This window comes from Acyrthosiphon pisum, chromosome A1 (genome assembly GCF_005508785.2).
Source record: "Acyrthosiphon pisum isolate AL4f chromosome A1, pea_aphid_22Mar2018_4r6ur, whole genome shotgun sequence".
Classification (NCBI taxonomy): domain Eukaryota; kingdom Metazoa; phylum Arthropoda; class Insecta; order Hemiptera; family Aphididae; genus Acyrthosiphon; species Acyrthosiphon pisum.
The window spans coordinates 52,365,592-52,390,544 of record NC_042494.1 but is presented as its reverse complement, the minus strand read 5'-3'; the positions used below and the strand labels follow the sequence as shown (position 1 = coordinate 52,390,544).

General features: G+C 37.4%; 1 protein-coding gene across 5 annotated transcripts in view; it reads right to left on the bottom strand.

Annotated features, from left to right (window-relative positions):
- LOC100161293 (zinc finger homeobox protein 3) overlaps positions 1-24,953 on the bottom strand; it is a 106,086-nt gene that overhangs the window by 36,016 nt on the left and 45,117 nt on the right. For 3 of the 5 annotated variants that reach the window (XM_003241367.4, XM_008180214.3, XM_008180213.3), the window contains exon 4: positions 20,671-23,866. In XM_003241367.4, the coding sequence (XP_003241415.1) occupies positions 20,671-23,866 (3,196 nt within the window). Of the gene's footprint in view, positions 1-18,381; positions 18,738-20,670; positions 23,867-24,953 lie in introns of those variants that run through there. The other 2 variants (XM_001952819.5, XM_008180215.3) reach the window with 2 other exon arrangements.

The following is a 24,953-nucleotide window of genomic DNA, read 5'->3' as shown; positions in this document are numbered from 1 at the left end:
CCACGCAGTTATCCGCTTTTAACCATTCGACAACAAACCTTTTTTTTTTTTATTTCTCACGCGATTTTCGGGAAAAGCAGCACATTGTCGGCTTGGAGATGTAATTAAACACACCTATATACCTATTGTATACGAATCTAGAAAAGTCGTTAATTCGATATCTTGTCATCTCGGCGGTTTTGCTCTGCCACCGCGGGTCAGATAATCGTTAAATAAAATATACAATACGACATGAATACTGGCATGTATCGCGTCCGTACTTAAATCGTGACGCTTCGACAGGAGGTGAATGGCCACGTAAACGAAAACGATAGTCACTGTAACACCTATACTGCGGCGTTTTTTTTCAGCCACGCGAATATTTAGCTATCATCGCATGAAATCGGATTTCGTCGATTTCGCCGGCAGAATTATTATGATATCGAAGTGGTTTTTATTGTTTTTACTTTTTTTTTTGTCAAAATTCGGTTTTATGTTACGTATAATATGCGTCTTGCGGTACACATAATATTATGATATATGATCTCAGATCTACCTATATAGATAGATACCACGGGCCCGTTAGACAGCCGCTGAAGCAATGTATATACGCGACGGGCGTTTGATCAAAACGCGGACATGACGCAACGACTACGAAAACCGGCGGCGTAATGATCTGTGTCCGATCGATTAAAATATATGAAATATATATATTTGTATATATTTTTTAAATACTGTTTCACCGAGAGTCTGTATGGCCGCCTCCTCGACCATACTGCGTAAATTATACCTCCCCCACTCGATACCCCACCACTACAACGAGACCATTTATTCTAATTCGGTTATTTTATCGCTTTATTTCGTCGAAATATCCGGATACGCTATAACGTCTATAATATAGCTGTTATACATAATATATTGTTTTCGTTAATTATTACATTGTTGTTGTACGCGGAAATCCTTACGCCACCACTTCCTCGGAGGTGCGGTTTAGGTACGAAGAAAACGCGACGATACAACGACTAGCTATAGGTATATAATATAATGTATATCCGTCAATAAAAAAAAATTAATATATAAAACAATATAATCGCTGGAGAGGGAAAACGTAAAACACAATATGATAAATTGTTTATTACATTATTTTATTATGTCCAAACTTCTTTTTTTCAAACTAACCTGAAAGTTTAGGGTTGGAAATTTTTATGGTGCAAAAGATGCACGCACCTACGCTAATAATATTTATTATATATTCACTATCGGTTTCGTGTTGTTGTCATATTATATTATTATATCGGACTTTGGTAATTCTGATATCGCGTATACACATATTATATACTCAAAATATGTGGATGAGCCGTTTAAAATTGAACCAAGACACAACTTTGATACATGCGCCCACACATGCAGGTACAATATAGTATCGGCAGGAAAATCAAAACGATGATACGAAGTGGGTTAAACTTGTAGCAACATAGGAAGACGCCCGATGATATTATTTTACCGGGCGGGCGCCCTCGACGTTAATTTAGCACCATGTCTCGTCGGTTTATATAATATGTATTATGTATAATAATACGTGTATAGGCAAATTCCTGTGTATATTCATATATATATCTGTGTGTGTGTATGTACGATATTATATTATATACCCACACGTGGACGAGATATACACGACACGACACGGCGGCGGCGGCGACTAAAAAGAATATTGTGTAAAAAATAAAAACCGTACGAAGGGAGAGTATAAAAAAAAAAGTTTTATTAATTACACAAATAAAGACGTCCGACACGTGAGGCGGCGGAGAGACACGTTTATATATTATACATTCAAAGGTATATATACGCGTTTCCTCTCCCTCTTTGCATACTCTTCCGACCAGGTCGCCACAGTATAGATACCACTAACCCGGTACATGGTATATACATATATATGCAATACGACAACACTGTGCGCGAGTACATGCATATAATACGCGAAGTATATTATAATAACAACGAGTAAAAACCTATTTGTTCGATGCGATCGACCGAAGTTGGCCAAAGTCCAACGACGAGTGGTCCACACGACTCTCGGCGAGCACGACCGCCGCACCGACACATATACAACGACGGGGCGCGAACACAAAGTCGGGTCGAGTTTTTTTTTTAATTCAACACGCGCAAAACCGGACGACGGCGCGGCGGCTTCGGGTTTTCATGAACGACTTTATATGTTATAAAAATAATAATAATAATAATATGTACCCGCGAGTATCTATAGTTGTGTTTGTATGTACGCTGCATATATATAGTGCCCTCATACTTCCACACCTAAAAAAAATCTCACCAAGAATGTTTATTGTACACACACAGACACACACACACACACACACATACACACATAACACACACATGGTGTACCTATAATACGTATACTGCAGAGAAACGCGCTTCCTGTCCGCGAAAAACATTTAAGTCTATACACGACGACGTATTTCTATAACGACCATCGCAAGGACATTACCACCCCATAGTGTTACCGTTGTTCAGTTGTGTCATTTTCTAGTACATTTCAATACTCACGGGTAAATAGTATCAGGTATATATGTATACTTAATGGCCAAAAGAGCTTAAATCGGAAGTAGACGAAAAAATATACTAACAATTTGGGTTTCTGAAGACTTAATAATATAAGCTCGAGGAAGGCCTCTCCTTATAAGTCTGTATTGATATAATAATGTAACGCATCGAATTAAATAAACGAATATTGTGTATACATATTATTTTAGTATAGTATAATATGATACAATATTATATTATAGACTATAGTCTATAAACGATCACTAATCATAATAATTTTCATAGGTACTCATATCATCTTATGTGAAATAAATTGGATTTTATTTGCCTATTTTAATTTGCAGATTTTTTTTTTTTTAATAATCCTGATATTACCTTTCAAAATGTTCCGGAACTACCAACATTTCGCCACCATCTCAAGCACTGCCTCTTATATTTTATACTTGGGTACCTATCCATGTATATTTATAGTGTGATTCTTAGCTAGGCAATATTATATTAGTAAATATGAGTTTTTTATGAGTTGTTTTTTTTTTAAGCCATTGTATTTCCTAAGATCAGATTCCACTTTTTCTTTATTTCATATTTTCATATTATATTAAAATATATACCGATATTATATAAATATAGTCATTATTATATACGACGGGCGTCGCAGTGTAACTTGTATAACGCCCTCGCCAACGTGAGAAAAACGGTGTTGGGTGTGAAAAAACTGAGCTCGCGTTCACCGGAAGAAGCAAAAAATTTTTTAAAAAACCACCAAATCGCGTTGCAGTGCGATAAAATATGTGTGTGTGTGTTATGAGAGCGTCTCGAGCAGAGAGGTGAATGATGAAAAACAAGTCGTGGAAAATCGTGTGACTACGATATTGGGCGGAAAACGAAAAGAAAATCGTTAAAAAAATCTAAACGCCAATGGCCGACAACGGCATTATTGTCTTCGTGAATAATCATCGCCTACCACAGCTATATACCCAGCACACACGCCTTGTATCGACGACCGAATTGTTCTGTATAATGCTGTATGCAGTGGTCGCCGAGAAACGCGGGGGCGAAATAATGAATAGAGAAAAAACACAAAAATATAATCGCGGTATACCAATGGCGCGCGAGTCGTCGCAGTCATGTACCTATATAATATATATATATACAGACTTATTATAATATTATATAAGAAAGACGACGACAGCAGTGCGACGATGATAATATTATGGTCTCACGAGACGGAGACGGAACGATAATGAACAATAGTGGCGGAGGAAGAGGCGAAACGATGATAATAATATATATAGATATATAAAATATGTATTAGCGGGGGCCGAAGGGGTGGCCAATGAACCGATGCCGTGCTCTATGTCCGATCGGGCAGAGAGTGTACAACGTGTTTAATATATGTATAATGTTTTAGGTACCTCTATATAGGTGTAATGATATTATTGTTGTTAGTAATGCGATTTGTTGTGCGACGGAGAATTAAAAAAAATAATGAAAAACACGCGAAACTATGTGCAGGTATACATATTATACAATAACGATTGGCTGCAAACGATGACGAGCATATAATATGAAGACGTGCTTGTTGTGTTGCGCCGCAGACCTATCTTGAATATTATACGCATATGGCTGACTCCAGTGACGTATCCAGGATTTTTTTTAAGGGGGTGTCCCAAATTTATTATACATTTAATTAAAATTAAAAATATTGTTAAGGTTATAAAAAATGATCTAGTAAAAACGATCCTCCAATGATATTTTTTAAACTTGGCTACAAAATAATTTATATATATAACACGTGCTTATAGGGGGTGCAGTAATACCCTACAACCATAAATCCACCTTCTATATACGCCACTGACCTACTCGCAGTCTGCAGCACGAGGAGATTTGCTGTATACCCCGACTTGTATCCCGTGGAAGACGACGGTGACGGTTATAATATACCTAGCATAAAATTACGATCACGTGGTATATATACAGGATGATCCATTTAATGTAAGACACTTTATCGTTTAACCATCAACTTTTCGTATAATAAGTGTCTTGCGTACATGGATCACCCTGTATAGGTACCTATTTTAGCCCATGTTATAAAAATAATATCGTGTATGAGAGTGAACGCATTATGATATATATAGTTTATGGTTGCCAGTGGTCACGCCGACGACCGGCCGCGGTTTCGTTCTCGCAACCGTCGTATTATAATATTGTATAGATGGTAATAATATTATAACTAAACACAATATATTATAACGATAATAATATTATGTAGATCGTCGTCGACGCTGCTGCCGCGTTGTTGGCGTCGGTTTTTCTGGTCCATTGCGATTAAAACGCACGAGACGGTTTTATCATCGGGTGGCACACAACAATATATTGTACATGAGAATTATACCTATATTGGTGTTATAATAAGTAATATTATATAGTAGGTATAACGGATCGCGAGTGGCACGTCAGAAGGTATATTTCATCGCGTGCAACACTCGGTTTGGCCGGGAAAAATTCGCAGAGAAAGTGCGTTTTTGTTTCCAACGAAAAATAATAATAATAATAATAGGTATATGCACCATGAAATAGATATACGCAATATTATCATAATCGTTATGGCTTATTAATACAATTATATCACTTTATTATAATATATATTTCACAAACGGTCGGTCGTATTAGTACTACAGTATAATAGTATAGGTACTTATAAGGTTATACATAAGTATATAATATGTGTGTATAATATATACAGGGAAAATCGCCAAGCATGCTCAGTGCTCACTCCTTTTTTTTCTTTAGTTATTCAAAATCTTGGGATTTTTTGTACTACTTAACCATTTCTAAGGACTATTATCCTTAATACAAACATTTTAATAACTAATAAACTACTCATTCGAATTTTGAATTAGGTACATCAATATTTTCAACAAAATTATCCACCAAATAATTAGCATTAAAAAAGGGGGTTCTCATTTGAAAAACAGAAGCTTGTACAGCCGCAGGAAGCTCCTTAAGTAGTACAAAAAAATCAAGAATTTGGAAATATGGTCTTGGGTGTAGGTATTTAAAAATTCCAAAAATCAGAATTTGAATAACTTAATAATTAAATTAAAAAATGAAAAAATGGGGGATGAACATAATTGGTAAATCACCCTGTATATAAACTTTATACTATACATGGTAATATGGACTTTAAATACTATCGTTATCAATTTATCACACTTTCTCACTTACGAAGTGTCGGACAATGCGTGGTAAAAGCATTGCTGTAAAAATATAAATGTGCCTACCTATTATCTATATATAATAATATACAAAAACAAAATAATAATATAAGGAGTTTACCAATAATATTGCGATCAAATTTCGACCGAGTCTTACAAGTGCAGACATAAAATTATATTCGACTATAACTACCTATGTATAGGTTCGAATTTTATCGCTATACCGTTTTATTTGTTTCACATTTTCACCTTCACATTCAATTTGACGATTATTTTGGAGATGTGTGTTGTAGATAACTTGATATTATCGCTTATATACGAGCGACTACGACGAGCGAAGCGGAAGGACACGAGACCATTTATTATAATCTATATGTATATATCGTATACCTGAAGTGCATATTACATATTATATACAGACGATATACATATTATATACATATACTATACTATACGTCGTGTGCCCCACTATCCACTTCCATCTCCGTGCACCGGCTTTCAAATATAATATAGTTGTATTATTAATATTATACACCGTCTATAGCGTATTGTTTTTTTTGTTTTTCTTCGTCTCTGACTTGACTGGGTCGATGCTGACACGTATCCTTACATAAGGTCATATATTAATCTATATAATATATATTTGTAGGTATAGGGCGTGCACATAATATCGACTGCGTATTTTACTATTTACCGCACTGACGCGATTCGATCTGACCCTACTTAACTTAATTTTATTTGAGCGTCGGGTTATACGTACCTATTTACCTATATATTATAATATAAAATGTAGTTATTAGGACAACGGGAAACAAGTGCGGGTGGCGCCGATTTAGTGATTTCGGTTTATTTTTTGACTATTTTCAAAATATTATAGTGAAATTGGCCGTTTATATCAATTATAGTCGTTAAATGGCATATTATATAAATTTAGGTACAGAATATAATATTATAATAATTACGAAAGTTGGTTATTTAATTACGATTTTATAACAAAATTATATTTCAAACGGCGCATTTGACAAGTGAAATTATCGCCGTTAAAAAACTCATCAATTCACCGATGAGGGTCCAAATTTTTTTTTTTAAAGCAACATAGAAAGAGATAGTAAGAATTTAAAGATTTAAATAATTAATAACATTATGATTATTAAATTTAATAATATTATTAATTTTACTACCATATAAATAGTAGGTAATAATAGTGTTAGATCGCCGTTTTTAATGCGCTATATTTAAAGTTGGTGGAAAAATCAAATAGATTAGAATAATAGAAATAGAAATATAGAATATTTCGGTTATTTAGTAGAACATATTCACACTGCAGTCGGATAATATTCTAGACATTCTTTGTTAGTGCATTATTAACAAGTAATTTGAAAATTAAAAATATAATAATAATGAAATTATCGACGACAAATGGATATCGCTGTCACGCTCAAACACGTCATAATATTATTTTTTAATACTGCGATATATTACAAAACGTCAGTCGTCCTATTCGAGAGCGCAAGGGAGTTGAACGTGATATACCAATAAAACGTTTTTCTGTTATCAAATTATTCATATTTATCGGCGACAAAGCTTCACGTTTAACAATTAATTTTGCATGTGTATAATAAGAACGCGACCGACCTCGTCTACGATTAACTAGCGTGTTTTCACTTCGCGTGTATATTTCCAAAGACAAAAATAAAAAGGAAAAATATAGAAAACCGAATTAACGTCGTCGTATCCGAGACGCACTAATTTATCACGATTTATTATTATTATCGTGTATTATACTAATACGTATAGAAATCGGGCGCGCACAATGCGACGGCCAAGCCGCCGCTGTAGCGCGGTGACACCTTTTGTAATTAAACCAAGGCCGCCTCGGATGACCTTTAAAGTGAAGTTTTTATATATACGCCATTTGTCTTCTGATACCCCCCCGTACACACACCCCTCACGATGTTCGTTAATATTATAAATATATTTTCGAACCATTGTGACGGCGGCGGTGGAGTACAGTATAATAATATACGCATTAAATCATATACGATTTTATACTACACAGTATAGTGCTCGGTAGGTTATGTATATATATACATTCACACACGGCTATATTGTACGCGTCCAAGACACTTAACCGTAATTAACCATTGGCCACACGGATTTCTAACGTCGCGGAGGACGCGGAATAATAACAATCACATGATGTACAATAGTCGTCGTCGAATTATGTTGTGTACGATCGCTGCACGTATATATATAATAAATATAATATACTATAATATATAAACGAGGCTCGGTGCAGCACCAGTATAGAGATAGATACTAAACATATTATATATAATATATATAGGTAGTAGGTACATATCTACTATCTAGGTACGTGAGCTGGTCGTCGACGACGACGACGGTTAAAACTCGAAAAGTCATCACCGCACCGTCATTATTATTATTATTGTTGTAAATTAGTATAAATTCGATACGATATCATATTTTATTATTACCCACGTGTATAATACAATACACCTAAAAAGGTTTTTTTTTATATAATATACATTCGAGCTACAGCAGCGGCAGCACTGCTAGGCGGTTTGACTATTAGTTATTTATTTATTTTTCCCCGCTCGGAATTAATCTAATAGACGTGTGTCGACGCAGCTGCGGGACCTGCAGCGACTCGAGCGGTGGTAGGTACGGATGTGAGGGGAGGTTAGGGGGCAGAGAACACGGGCGATAGCTGGATATTCATCAACAACTCTTTCCCATATATATATATACCTATATAAGAGCACACGATAGAATACGCGCATAACCGATATCGTTCATTAAACACTATTATCGATGCCGAGACGATTGACGACGGAGATTCACGTACAATCGAACTCTAATTGGACGGCGCGACCTCATCTCGTCTATATAGCGTCGTTTATTAATATAATATAATAAATATACGTTTGTGTTTGTTTGTTTTTTTTTTTATTCGTTATTATATCATATAGACCGAGCGCTCCGTATGCGCAGCCTCATCCGATTTTCTGGTTGCCAAATCATACGCCGCCGTATCTGCACACACACACACACACACACACACACACACACACACACACACATTCTGCGTTATATTCATATGAGTGTGTAGTCCGCTGTCTTAACGCGCATCATTCATCGTCTCACGTTTGGCGCAAATACTTCGTAGGTAGACGAATGCAGGGAAACGCCGATATCAATCGAACTAAATTGAAATCCTCTCGAAACTATATACGGTTTTATACGGTCGCGGTAAAATGCCATTTACAGGAAAACACTCCGGTGTACCTATACATCTCGAACTTTTCGATATTCACACTTTTCTTCTGCTCCACTTTACCCTATACTTTACGGCGTACGTCATACACGTGCGCGTGTGGGTTATTTATATGCAGCGTATCTACACAACACAATATTATACTATTTCTAACATTTATTTACATTATAACATACTATAGTAAACATCATGTACACTATGTATACTGTGGAATATTATAATTGTGCGGCGGGAATATGCGATGGGAAGAGCTGTTGTTTCGCACACTGGCACCGCAGCAGCAGCAGGGCGCAAATAAAAACGCGCGGCGGCCATGTTGAGCGGATAATCGAAATTTTCATTATCGAATTATACATACGAGTCCGCTAATGTACTCGTTTATAATACGACCCCGCGGTGTATATGTGTGTGTAAATATATAGTATTATATACATCACGTAAGCGCGACCCATTCGACCGACGACGTTAACAAATGAACGAAACGCGCAATATACCTATAATATTATATTATTATATACGTTTACAAAATCAATATGCGCACACGATTTATAATATTATAATGTACTCAGAGGCAGTGTATATAATATTATATACGCGTAGTAGGAGGAGGAGGACACGCCGTCGAACTTTGGCCTCGAAAGGATATTATATTTTATTTTTCTCCGACGGACGGGCGAACGGGTGTGTGTGTGTGTGAGCATACGGTGCGCATGAATGGGCGGCACGCGGCCATTTTGTCCGTCCTCGTGTATATATAGCGTAATATACTCGCGGGCGCGCACACGCAGCCTCCGCGAGGGATGCGTCTCTGTATGTGCGACACCGTGTAGGTACTCGTACCTAGGTATAGTGGGTATAATACCTGGTCATACCTATTGACCGTATAAGATATATTAATGACGCGACGTCAATTACATACGAACCTATATAACACGAGCTAATACGTGCGCGAAAGACGAAAATATACTGAAATGCGTGTACGTCGTCGAACGCGAACGGTGTTTTCGCGGCGATTCACGTCACGATATTATTACGATAATGGGTATAATATTATATTATAAACCCATATTTAACGGACCCGTGGAGACCCACAGCAGCGGCGACGATCGCGTGGAAAGCCCGCGCTAAAAATCTGTGATCGCGATCGATCGATATATTATGCATACCGCCCACACATAATACCATACCTATATATTTAATAAAGGATATTATAATATGCGTTATAGGTATTATACCCATCGACTCGCGGCGTATATTATATATAAATATATTGTGATAATAATATAATAATTATAATCGCGTGGGCCCGGGTCGCACGCACAGACCGCGCCGATCGTGTGTTCTGCACGAAAAACTCGTCGCAATTATGACGAATTACGCGATGTAATTACCCGGTTTTATTTCATTTTATTTTTTTTCCCCCCGATTCCGAACAGACAGACAGACAGACAGACAGATAGACACACACACACACACACACGCACACTGATAAACAAATTGCCCATTGTTTGTACGACTATATGTATATAGGTTGCTATATATACGTAGATACTGCAGTATACGACGAGCGCGTGATTTACTCGACTTGGCGCGGGATGCACGTGATATCGTTACAGGTAAAAAAAGCAACGGATGGATTTGTGTGTGTGTGTGCGATGGGAACGATGTCGGGCGACCGACGTTTTTACGATTATTTTATTTTAATCGTCCGACACGCGATTATTTCGAATACGCGATAATTCGTATTTTTCTTTTTTTTTTTGTACAGCTATACTTGTCCCGTTTATACGAATATAATATTATATATATCGTGTCGGGTGAAATCGCGTCGACTTTTCGGGGGGGGGCGCCCTCTCTTCGGCGCGCGCACGGGTACAAGAATAACGCAATGTTATATTATATATATTAGAATACGCATCACCCACACTATGTGCGTACTATACCTATACTTAGATAATACTACTCCGCTATATATATATAGATTATAGGTATACGAAGGACTCGAAGGAGGTTTTCCGACGCTATCGGACCTGCAGAGATGGGTATTTAAAAACGAAATACGATATAACAATATCATAAACTAGTCAGAGGTACCGAGAAAAAGTCAATCCACTGCTGCAGTGGTATAATTATGTCACGCCGACGACGGACTGTTATTAAAATCCGCTATACGTATTTCCGCCCGCCACCGCTCGTTACGCACCGATCTCTCTGGATATGCTCGTACTGCGTAAGTACACTTCATAATATGTACACAACGACGATGATGGATTGAACGCACAAAATTTCCGGGGCAAAAACCAGCGTGCACCACAACCATACAGTGCGTGTATCTATAATCTATATAAGATATAAATCGTATACAAAGTATGACCCGCGGGTCGGCGGACTTTCAGTGGCGTGTCAAGTTAGGCATAATATAATACAATATCCGAATAAACGGGGTTTTGACGCCACTCGGTCTTGCGGTATACTCTGCAGCCTGCTGGTGGAAATCGCGATCGGCTAACGATCTGAAACCCTCAAATCATGTATATATATATAATATATATGTATATATCGAATTGTATAACGCACCTACGCGGACGGATCGAGCAAGTATAATACACGTGTCGATTAATATCTAAATATGTGATTAATTTTTTATCCCGTAATTAAACGATTTCTTTTTTTTAATCACGTCTGTCAACCGTTTTATCCCCACCCCGTCGTTCACTATGACACGTCATCCACAACCAAACACCCCACTCGAAAACGGACTGACGCCCCCGCCCGGTAGACCAGACGAATCGCTAGAGACGAATTCGTCACAGTTGGTGAATATATTATACATACATAATGCTTACGACGGGCAGAATTAAAAACGTCGCGTATAGACGCTATATATTATACATATATAATATATTATTTTCGAATTGGGAATATTCAACGCTTAAATCATAAGCTCCCTGTTTCCCGACCCTCAGCGTGTATACGGTATATTTGTGTTAGTGGGTGGGGGGGGGGGGCGATAATAATTATAGATAATCCGTTTTTCCAGGGATAAATTTTCGAAACAACATAATTATTAACTATATTATAGGAACCAGCACGTGTCCAAACGACGACGCAGGAAGGCGATCCAAAAAACGGGACGATATATATAATATTATAATATTATAATATTATGCTACGATCATAATATAATTACGATTTTTACGACCACGTGATTTTGGCGAGTCAATCCGAATCGGTTTTGATAAAAATAAAACGAGCCACCGATGATCGATATTTCGCACACGAGCTAGCGCTCAGACCTTGACCATCGCCGAGCGTCGTGAATGCTCGCGTGTGTATATGTGTAGTGTGTACCTTTATGTATAATATAATGCATATAGGTATAGTAGACGACGAAACGTGCTGCAGTAGATCATAATATCGTGTACCGCCTCGGTCGTTTGAATTTTCGCGGTCGGTCGACAAGAAATTACTTTAAAATTAAAATTCAATTATATTGCCTACACCAAAATATACACGGCGATTATTGTACCTATATACTATATTACTATATGACGAGTATATTAGTATGTACGGGTCCGATTACTGTTTTAAATTTATTATTTTTATTATTCATTCCACCCACCATACGTATATTATATAATATACCGGCCTTGAGAACAAGAGGCGACTAAAACACACCGACCGGATATCGAGACACAATATGTATGTGTATTATGGGAAACAAAAAAAGAGCACATTCTAGTCGTTCTTCGCACTCCACACCGCCAGCCTCTGCAGGGGGTAGGTTTTGTTGTACATATAACGCACTGCATCAGAGACGGATACAATATATTTTTGTCTTGCCGTCTATACCGACCGGAACCTGAGTATACCACACGATCATAATACATACATCATCTATGCCTAATGTCTAAATGTATACACAATCATATACAGTTTCTAAATTTCTCTGGATTTCCACGAAAAGCACTCGGTGTTGTACTGTTGTACGCTTCTGTATGCACAGCACATTTAAAGTTATTGTATAACTATAGTCGGTCACTCTGAGGAATGAAATATGTAGCGCCGTTTTGTGTCCCTACATTTTGGGACGCGAAAACGCGTAATGCACGTGTTCATGAAATTCGATAAATTTTTAAATCGCAAATCATCGATTAATCGTTTTCCATAACGATCCGCTAGCAGAATCTTGATCGAATGTATTCCATTCGAATTAAACTTATCGGTCAAGAAGAGTGAAACAATAAATAAAAACCACCAACACGCGTGATGTTGTATACGACCCGCCGACACACTCCTATTCGGTTTGCTGTGACGTCTTATTTGTTGTGACTCGTAGGTACCTTATACACGTACCTACACAATGTAACTTATATATTATAATATAACCTATAACACTATATAGTAATAATATGACGACGAAACGAGGCGACTATACATATATGATTGTCGTACAACGAGCAGGAATACGACGGTTGGTAATTAATTCTTGAAAAATGTTCGTCCCGAAGAACGGTTATTATTAAACACGACGACGGTTATTATTTGTGAAATCCTTATTTTTCATCTTTCCGGCGCAAACGGGGGAATGGAAAAAAAACCGAAATTATAATCGAGACTCTCGCGGGCTTTACGACGACGGTGTGCATGATGCACCACCTACCCTATACCAGCATATAGGCATAGGTATGTATATAACATTGGTACCTATATAATATTATACTCACGAGATATTATATCCGTATATAATTGACGTGATGGTGACCAGCCGGCAGACGCTCATTAGAGAGAAATTATTATTATTATTATCATTATTACTTTTAATCGTATACACTAGTAAATATGGAGTCATCTGACGGCGGCGGTGGCGGTGGCGGTGGAGAATTAAATTCCGTCTACTACCTTTTTTTTCTTTCCTTTTTTAATTTTTTTCTCCATATAATTTCCGTACCCACACACACTCGTCGTCGTCCGCTTTTTATCTCGCCCGCGCCAGCTCGGACGTTGTTATTAGAAAACCCAATGCGGCGGATTTCTAATCACTCCGGTAAACATTAAGTACATGTGTAATTTCGGTCCATTACCCGGGCGGCGTCGCGCCGCGCAATCCTCGTACAACCGAATACGACGTGTATATACCTCTCGACGTGCCGTGATGCGAAGGGGACGGCGGCCAGAGATCTCGTTTAAACGAAACCGAACTACTCGTAATAATAATTAGGGTTTATCGGGAGATTATAATTTCCCGCACACACGAATACGGCCGCGGTATTCTATAATAATAATAAACACGGTCAGTCCTAAGCTGTGTGTGTGTGTGTGTGTCGTTCTCACGTATTACATGGCATCCGATGATTGTTTTCCCGCTGCGACCGCAACACACGTAAAATATTGTACGCCGGCCGTTGCGGTTTTCGTCGCGCGGATTACCCATTATACACATTATAATATTGATATCTGTAATTATTATTTTCATTTATTTTGGTTCGTTACTATTATATTATACCACTAGCTAGATTGGTTTTCTGACCGATTAATCGCCGCCACGGCCGCCACCGGTCGATCGTAATAATTTCAAAATAATTTTGATTCGTTGTTATAACAATATTGTATATATATCTATCAGGGGTCAGTTGCCTAAACCGATGACAAGATTTCCAAAAACGAGACACTGTTCGGAAAACGATTCAAACCATCATACTCGTCATAGATACATAATTGTTATTCTGTTATCACGGATATTACCTAAACCAGACATCGTTTTGATGCGATTTCTCCTTGGCACGTAAAACTCGCCATTTTTTTTTTCATCGGTTTAGTGTCGGAAAATTTCAACCGCGTTTTATAGAATTATTTTATCAATCTACGAGACCGGCCAGTCGCGCGAGTGGACTCGGGTCCACGACTACGAAGTGACGGAGAAAGAAAATATCATATCGCGAGAACATATAGTCGTTGGTATTATTCAATATTATTACGATCGCCCTGCATGTTACCTATATACGGTCAAACGATTATATTTTATTTGATCATCCGTGGCTAATGCGCAGAGAAGAAGTCCTCGTCTCGTAATATTGTTTTGTTTTTTTTTAACCCGCCCGACGACGAAATCCTTGAATACAATTATTGTTGTTGTCGTTATTATACCTATTCGATATTATATTTCGGGGAAAATGACGGAAAAAATAAAATCGAATATTCATATAAAAACTACACGATCGCCGCTTTCACCGGCCACGGACCACGTTATTATAGATCGCGGGAGCGTTATATAATAATAAAATAATAATAATCGTAATTTTTTTTCTCCTTATCGTCGGCCTCCACTCGTTCATATTGTTATGTATATATATTATTTTTATTTCTTTTAATTTTTCTCGCGTTTAATGTTATATTTTTTTTCCTCCTCTTTTCGTACGCCGCCGAGGTGTGATACACGACGACGTAACGAACAAACGATTAGTTCCCCGTGCTCGCATACGAAATATTACCTATATACAAACATATTATACCTATGCGCGCGGGAGGAAAGAGATATTACACGTAATAGGTAATATTATGGCAGGCCGGTACGTGTACACAGTTAACTACTTACAGCGGTATATATATATGTACATCATAGTACCACGGTTCAGTTATCCCGGTTATTATTATTATTATTATTGTCCTCGTCGTCGGTGCAACCATTATTATTATTATTATTATTATTATTGCCGCACCGTCGTCGTAGGTTTATATTATAAATATTATTTCGTCATCGTACACGCGTACCTATTTCATCTTCAGCTAAGACGCCGTCGCCGTTCATTTCTTTCTGCGATTTTCCCGAAAACGAAAATAAAGCCACCGCCATTTTTACATCAGCTATATTTACCTTCTCGTCGAACTGGTTGCGCGCGTGCGCTCTGCTCGGTTTCGAGTGTACATTATTTAATTTCGCGTCAAACATATTATTATATATTATTGTAATGCGCAACACGAGCGCCCCATATATTATAGCGACTGATAATAATAAAATAAATTACAATATTATTAGCCTGCGATATTATAATAGGTATATACATGTGCGCATTTGAATAATCGTCGCGAACAGAGGGTTTTCCCGGTTCGACCGACCCCCTCGGCCGCGAAACGAGTGTTTTTCCGTTACGGCGTCGGTGTTATAGGTGCACGCCCGCGGCAGGAAGACATTACACATTACTATGACGATTATTGTACCGGGGGTACCCTGCGATATGCAAATTTCGTGTTTATTGCGCGCGCGCCCCGCACCACAATGGTGAATTATTATTATAATTTGTATTTATTATTGTTATTATTTTTTTTTACCACACGCGCGCTCATTACAATAATATACACACCGCGTATCCGCGACATAGTATTGCAGAGTGTATAATATTATATTATAAAAAACGGGTGGTGGCCGCAACCCCTATGAACTTCCCTTCTGTATTCCAGCCAGCCATCCACAGCCAGCTAGCGGACCCGTGCCGGACCTTCGCGGGTGTCGTCATGCAAATATCGCGGGCCCAGCACGAGCCAATCCCTAGACTCTTAGCCGTAGCCGGCGCCCGACCCCTTTCTTCGGGTGTGTCACTGCGCACGGGGTGGTTGGTCGTCCGCCGCCGGCACATGCATTATACATTATAAAATAAAAAATGTATTTCAGTAGTGCGCATTATTGTGTCACTTTGTACTTATTATACCTGCAGTACAAGTAAGCGACACTGAGACGGCCATTGGTCACGTAGAAAAACAAAAAAAAATTATACATATTACTTACTACGTAAAATAAAAGAAGCAAAAACTCCTGCAGGCATCATGCAAAATAAAACGAAACACGTGTGTATTTTTTTAATATTGAGTATATTTCGTTTGTTCCTTTTCATTCATTTGTTTTGTTTGCAAAAAAAAAAAAATAATAATCATCATCATCATCATATATAGTCATAATAATAAAATAATAATAATCATAATATAATGTACACATACAAAACGAAAAAGGCATAATAAATAAAAATCGCGAAATAATAAAACGTATAAAACTATACAAAACGTAAAAAATAACTTGAAGTATAGCGACATTATTTTTTTATTCCATTATTTAGATTTATTTTTTTGTTTGTTTTTTAAGTATAAAATTAATACATAATTATTTTAAAATCTATAATATATAAAATGCACTCCTATCTAAAATTACAGTATATATCATAAACACATATGACGTGATACGCCAGGGTAGACTCTATATCTATATATATATATGCAAGTCCACAATACATATACACACACGCATATAATAATAAATAATATAAATGTATATTCGAAATAAAGTTATATTCAATATATGCATTAATATATTATATTAAGTATACATTACACTTATATTGTATACGTATATATAATAGGTGTACACAAGTAGAATGCTCAACGGTGAGTCAGCCACCGAAGCAACTGTTTTTTAAAATTAATATTAACAGTCAAAACATAAACTTAAGAATATATATTTATATTATGTCTAAAAACTAACATGATATATGCGTATACAAACATAAGTATATAATATATACAAGTATACATAAATATTTATATACATATATATGTATATATATAATTATTGATTTTTATAATATTAACATTAACGCGTTTATGTACACCAACAAGAAAAACAATATTTTTCTTATGAAAAACTTTAAGGAAAGGCACAAAAATGTAACTAATTAAAAAAAATTTCTACAATGGGTGTAAATAAAAAATAAGTGATTTGGAATCGAATCAATACGATGAAACCAAAAAAAAGGAAATTTCATGAAAAATGTCTTTTGCGTTATACATATTATGCTTATACAAACAGTCTTATAATTAGGGCTTCGCCGTTTTGCAGTGAAGAAGGTATTGGTGGGATGGTATATCTCTCGATGAGATTTGATTATAAATTTAAATATAGCGAAACAAAAGGGAAAATATCCTAGCATGTAGTACACGACGATGACTAACAGGAAAAAAAATACTTTTTTGGCCCTCCATTTTTTCCATTTTTTATTACTTAGAGCTTAGTGTACCCTCTCCGCGTCATCGAGGGTGGCAATAATGGGCAACATATTGGAGTCTTTTATGTATTGCGTATACAGGCGAAGCCTTTGAAATTACGTTACAAAAAAACATAAAAAGAAATAATAAATAACAAGCATAGTCAAAATGCTAAATAATTATAAATAACCTAAAATATCACAATTGTCTAGGTAATAAATAATAACTAATACGGTCAGACACTAAGCAAAGTATATAATGTTATGTGTATAATGTCTGACGGCAGATTCGTCAATTGTATTGTTATTGTTTTTTTCTTTATGATACTAAAATTGAATAAACAATTTCATAATTTTTAATTGAATAATAATAATTAGACAATAATTCTGGATCACAAAAAGATAAAACATAGTATTAATTCGTTAACAATTTGTATACAAATAATTTATAGGTACGATTTATACCTAGGACTAACCTTGCACGGTTATTATAATATTAACTTATATATCTACAATAGGTGTACACTCGGAATCCGATCAAAATATAAAACGGTGATAAAACGTCGTCGTCAGGTCTCCTGTGTGTTTGTGATTTTTGGAGAACAACATAATGCTTACGATTTTATAGCTCATTTATCACTCATTTCTATCCTACAAAAAAAGCGCAAAACAAAAGAAAAAATAAATAAATATAAATCATAAAACAAACGGCAAAATAATAATAATAATAATAATAACAATAATAATGCATGCAAAATAATATTAATAACGATAATAATGATGGTAAAAAAACAATATAATAGTATGTATAATAATATAATATATTAATATGACGGGTCAGTGTCGTAGACATATTATTATAACAATATGTACGCGGTGATATATTATTATGAGTGCGCGCGCGATTCCCACAACGCTAAAGTACCTATACAATATGAACGCCGCCGAACGATAATCGTCGCAAGTAGAGGTGATGTGTCGTGGACCGTGGTCATTATTGTGTGTGCGCGTTTACCTACACCGGTCGTAAATATTATAACATAATATATTATATTTTCGATCTTTTCACACACACGCACACACACACACACACAGGAGCCACGGCCACGGAAAGTCGTTATGTGAGACGCGCTGGGCAGCGGAAATATAACGGTGCATTGCATTTGTCTCCGCAACGCTCTGTATACATTATTTCATGATTTAAAAAAAATACATAATATTATGTAACACACGGTGGTCCAAACACGTCGATTTCTCGTTTGTAGACAATTTGTCACGGACAGTAGCGCGTCTCCGAAATGCAATGATGGCAGTAAATCGGGTAAAACCGCCGTTGTGCGGGTCGGGGGACACGAGCTGAATTAATATTTCACCCCTATGACGATATGGCGGTCGAAAACTAATAACGCCGAACGAAAACATCCGTAAAGCTTTCGCAGGTGGTCGCTGATTTTTCACGCCTATACGACGGCGGACACGGACTATATACGGGCGGTTTCGAGATGACAAAAACACGCAAAATAACGCACTCGAAAACAGTTTTCAAGAAGCTACTTCCTACACACTACGCAACTGCAGAATACCAGAATGCAATGGACAAATACAATATAATATTATTATAGTTTATATATAAATGTGTATCAGATCGTTTGGCCGCCGTTAATCAGACCTCTCGAATTTTATATTTTTAACGGGGCCGATAACAATGAAAAACGTACCTCGCACACACACTCACGCCGTACGAACCCAAAATATGAGGGAATCCTTTAAAAACACACTCACACACAAACATATTATATAAATACAGTGTATATAGTAACGTTCTATTATTTCGATTCATTTTTTTTTGTTTGGGGAGATGTTCCTTTCTCCAGTTTCACGTTCGACGTAACGAATTTCTGTAATAATCTCCGCTCGCACACATCACCGTTGCCAGGGAGTGGCGGTGGTTCGACATTGTTTCCAGAATATTAACGTACCCCAAACGAATCCCAGCGCAGCACATTGTGCGCGCCACCGGAGATGGTAAACGTTCGATACGGAACCCTTTTCATTAAAAATAAAATATATATATATATATATCGAACGGATCACGAAAGAATTTGTACACACGGATGTGTGTGTATATGTTGCATATTTTCTCGTTTATGCGCTCGCGTTTTCATTCGGTTTTCTTGCTCTCTCTTTCACTCAGTCCCGAATAATAATAATAATAATAAGGTATCTCGCCGGCGCGGTGTGTAACTTACGCATCACACTGAACACAGCACAAAATTTGCGCGCCGAATGAAATTGATTTTGTTTTTGTTTGCGCGTCACACCCCTGTGTAGGCATAATAGCTGTCCATCACGGCGCGATTTCTCAGACCGAGATGGTCGTTACCCGAATACATATGACAGTACTTCTCTTATAAATTAGGATAGCATTGTGTTACCACTTGTGATCGCGGTTATGAACCACGAAGAGTTGTATTAGTTGGGCATAAATTCGCGTGCGAATAGAACACTGTAGGTATACGTCTCATACTACCGATAATAATACTAATACTAATACTATATACAACACTGATTTATGACTACTGACCTGGCGACGTCATCATTGCTGTGCCCGGGTGCATGAATCCTTGCTGGAAAGTCACGCCCAGGTTGTACAGGTGCGGCAATAAGGCCAACTCCTCGGCGGTCATTTGCGACTGGTCCTTGCCGTCCAGCTTCGCTATGGTAGCCATGGCCACGGCCTGCGCAACGGGAGACTGGCCAATGAGCCCAGCCAGCTGGAGCATCTGCATCTGATTGACTTGCTGGTTGGGAAGGTTGTTGTTGTGCGGGTCACCCGGATTGGGCGGCACCGTGAAGTCACCATCGCTGCAGTTGCCCGACATGTCGGACACCGACATGCGGCTCTCCACGTGCTGCTTGACCAGGGCGATGTGCCGGCTGGTGAATATGTGGTCTTGGACGGAATACTTGTGAGTGTATTTGAATCGACAATACTTGCACTCGTCCGGTGGTCCAGTCAGATCTTGGTTCTGCTTGGTTTGCAGCTTATACTTCTTCTCCTTAGCCCGTGCGTTCTGGAACCACACCTGAACCACGCGCTTTGCCAAGCCGATCTCACGGCCCAGCATCTCGCACTCACCCATTGTCGGGGTCTTGTAGTCATCAAATAGTGCTTTCATCACCTTCACCTGCACATTGCTCATCTGCGTCCGGTACCGTTTGTTTTGACTGCTACTGCTACCACCCGGAGCATTTACTCTCTGCTGACCGCTCTGAGTGCTTGACGCAGGTGAAGCTGGGCTTTCGTCATCCATGATGTCCGTGCATTCAGACATGCTGTCTTCGTCATCATCCTGTTCTTGATCCATACGCAAATCAACGGGCTTGCTCAGATCTAGCGGACTATCTCCCTCCGGTTTAGTTTTCTCACCACCCTCGGACAAAACACCGTTCTGCATACTCGACTGTTGCATCTCCTCCATATATCTCTTCAACGACTCCTGGTACATTTTACCTAGGTTTTCCACGTCCTCCGCGTTTTGATAGTACGGGTTCGATGCGTACGTCTGGTTCTTTTGCCCGATCTCGCTCATCTGGGACGACGCGAATGAGTCCATACTGACATCTTCATCTGGAATGTTGTCTACGTTTATGTATCCCCTGGAACACTGTTCCGGGTGTTTGGTCTGCAAATGCGATTCCAACGCCGATTTGATTTTGAAAATGGCTGAACAGAACGGACATCTCTTATTAATCGCCTGAGAATGCGCTCTGAACTGACCTTTTCGCTCTCTGGCCCTGGTATTTTGGAACCACACTTGCACTACACGTTTCTTTAGACCAACTTCTTGCGCAATGCTTTCCAACATCTTTCTAGAGGGATTGCTCTCGATCTGATATTTTTGATACAAGTAATCCAACTGTTCTGGTAAAATAGTGGTCCTTAGACGTTTGTCTTTTGTGAACTCCGTTTCTTTATCGCTATGATCGTCAAATTCATCGAATGATCTTTTATTATTCTGTTGCATCATGGACAAAATCAACGACGTGGGGTTAGCATTCAATTCGGACGTACCACTCATCTGTTGTGACTGAGATTGTTGTTGTTGGAGCTGCTGCTGCTGCTGCTGTTGTTGTTGGTGTAATTGTGCTTGCTGTTGTAAAATTCCAAAAGCACTTTCTGGATGATAAGTAGGGAACAAATTTGGATTCATTAAATGAACTTGTTGGTGTTCTTTCCACTGGTCAAGTTTGGTGAACACCGAAGTACAGTGTTCACAGTTGTAAACGTTTTCTTTGTCATGTGAAGATGACGTTTGAATCGGTGACGTCGGATATGTCAAACTCGGAGTCGGTGTCGGAGTTGGAGTCATCGGATTAGAGTTCGCGCTTTGTCCTTGATGATTTTCTACAGTACTTGAGTTCGAATCTTCAGAACTCAATGCAGCCGCGATGTGGGCGGCTGCTGCTTGAGCTTGAGCCGACCTTTTGGCGTCCTCTTCTTTGAAACAGTGCGTCTTCTGATGTCTAATGAGTTCATAATATCTCTGGAACACTAACAGGCATTTATTACACTGATAGTTCAAACCAGGTGTTCTTTGAAATCGATTTGATCCCTCTTCAACAATACCTGGTGCAGGTTCTACAGCTGGCTGATTTTCGTAAACTTTTCTGGCTTTTTGTCGGGCGTTTTGGAACCACACGACGATCACTCTTGGGCTCAGGTTCAGCAATTTTGACAGATACTCGAGGTCATCGTCTTTTGGGTAGGCGTTGTTTTCGAAGAATTCTTGAAGCACCTTGATCTGACAGTCCGTAAAACGAGTTCTATTTGCCCGTTTACCAGACGACGTGGAACCACCGGAACCACCGCTACTCTGGTTCATCATGATTGAGTGCGGAAACCCATCAGACGAATTTGGCGATCTACCAGGGCTAATGCTCCTGGGTCCCGATTGTGTGGTGACCGACATTTGTGGTGGCGAAGTAAAACTCGATGCAGATATTTTCGGTGGTAGCATATTGCTGGTGGAAATTGCATTTGACATATTCATTTCTTGATGTTGAGAAGTTAAAATTGAAGACAAAGTTAGATTTTCAGCGGCGTTTAAATCTAGCGGCGACCCTCTGTCATGATGAATGTACAGATTTTGTTTTTCTTCAACCGAATCTCTACGTTTGGACGGAGACTCGGGATTTCCCCACGGAAATTTCGTTTCAGGCTGACTAGTTTCGGCATCTTTCGGTTCTGGTTTGACTTGTGATTCCATCTTCACCGGAGACTCCAACGATTGTGTGGTGAATGGCCTAGAAAAGTTTTGAGCAAATGTCTGTTGTTGCGGAAATGTAGGTGTTTGACTCTGTGCTCGCACGACAGTGTTATTATTGGGGGTGCTGGTTTGTAGAGGCTTCTTTTTCGCGAATGTCGGTGTTTTGGGCGCTTCTTTAATGACGACGACGTCGGTGTTTTCGATTATTGGTATTGGTTGAGTAAGAGGCATCACTTTCGCTTCACCGGTTTTCTCGTATTCTTCCAAATTCAACGTAGTCGATGGTGGATTATTGAAATTGTACGGAGAATCTTTGTTTCTCTGTCTTTCTTTGAATAATGTATTTCTAAACCAGTGTTTGATGACTTTGGGTGGGAGACCACTTTGGCTGGCCATTTCTTGTATCTGATCTTCAGATGGAGAATTGTTTATGTCAAAGTGAGCACGTAGGATTTTCAATTGATCATCAGTGATGCGTGTCCTCGCTCGTTTTTGTTGCGAATTTTGTTGCTGTAAAAAATTAAACCATGACAATAAAACACAAATAATAAAATAACTAAGCATTGCTTAAACATAAAATGCTCTATGAGAAATTAATAACGCAACATGGTTCAAGCATGAAAATTAAAATCAAAAATATAGTAAACAATAATAAGCGTTGTAGGTACCTATAGATTAAAAAAAAAATTATAATAATAAACCTATTGTGAAAAATAAAATAATAGTTTCATATTGTTTTCTAATATTAAATAGGTATATCTATATGTTTTTTTCCTGTAATAATTTTCAAACCGTTGTATATTGAAGTGTAATGAATTTATTTTAATTTAGCTACACCATTTATTTAACACACATACACACAAAATGAAATATAATAACTACAGTATTTTATTATAAATATTTAATAGCGAATAAGCATCACACAAAACGTATTATATGAAAATTATATTTTATAAGCTACGAGAGAACTGTATATTAGGAATTGTATATGATTGATTAATTTATATTTATTGGAAAAATAACTCATTTAAATGATAAAGTATTAATTTATTAACATAAAAGATACGCAACAATTATTAAATAATTAATAATTTTCTTATTTCCAGAAATCATACGTCATATTTTTTTTTGTAAATTAATTGAATTTAAATTTAATTAATTAATGAGATACCTATATTGTTTTATAATAATTATTACAAGTTACATAAAAAGTTTTAAAAAAATAATTAGTTGTTAAGTTATGTATCTCCTAATATACAAATTTGTTTTAATATAATTAATTAATTAGATACCTATATTGTGTTATAATAGTTAGGTATTATAAATTACCTATATAAAAAGTCTACAAAAATAATTAGTTATAAAGATAGGTACCTCCTCATACAAATTTAACTCATTCAAATTTAATTTTTGATTTAAAAATAATTATTATTTAAAGATTTAATTTACACACACAAACGTTACACAATTTAATTTTTTATGAAGTGTATATACAATATACATAATAGTAATAATATTACATCAACCGAAATGTAATATATTTATATATAAAATGTATAGTGACAATATAATATTGTATATTATATTAGTAAATACA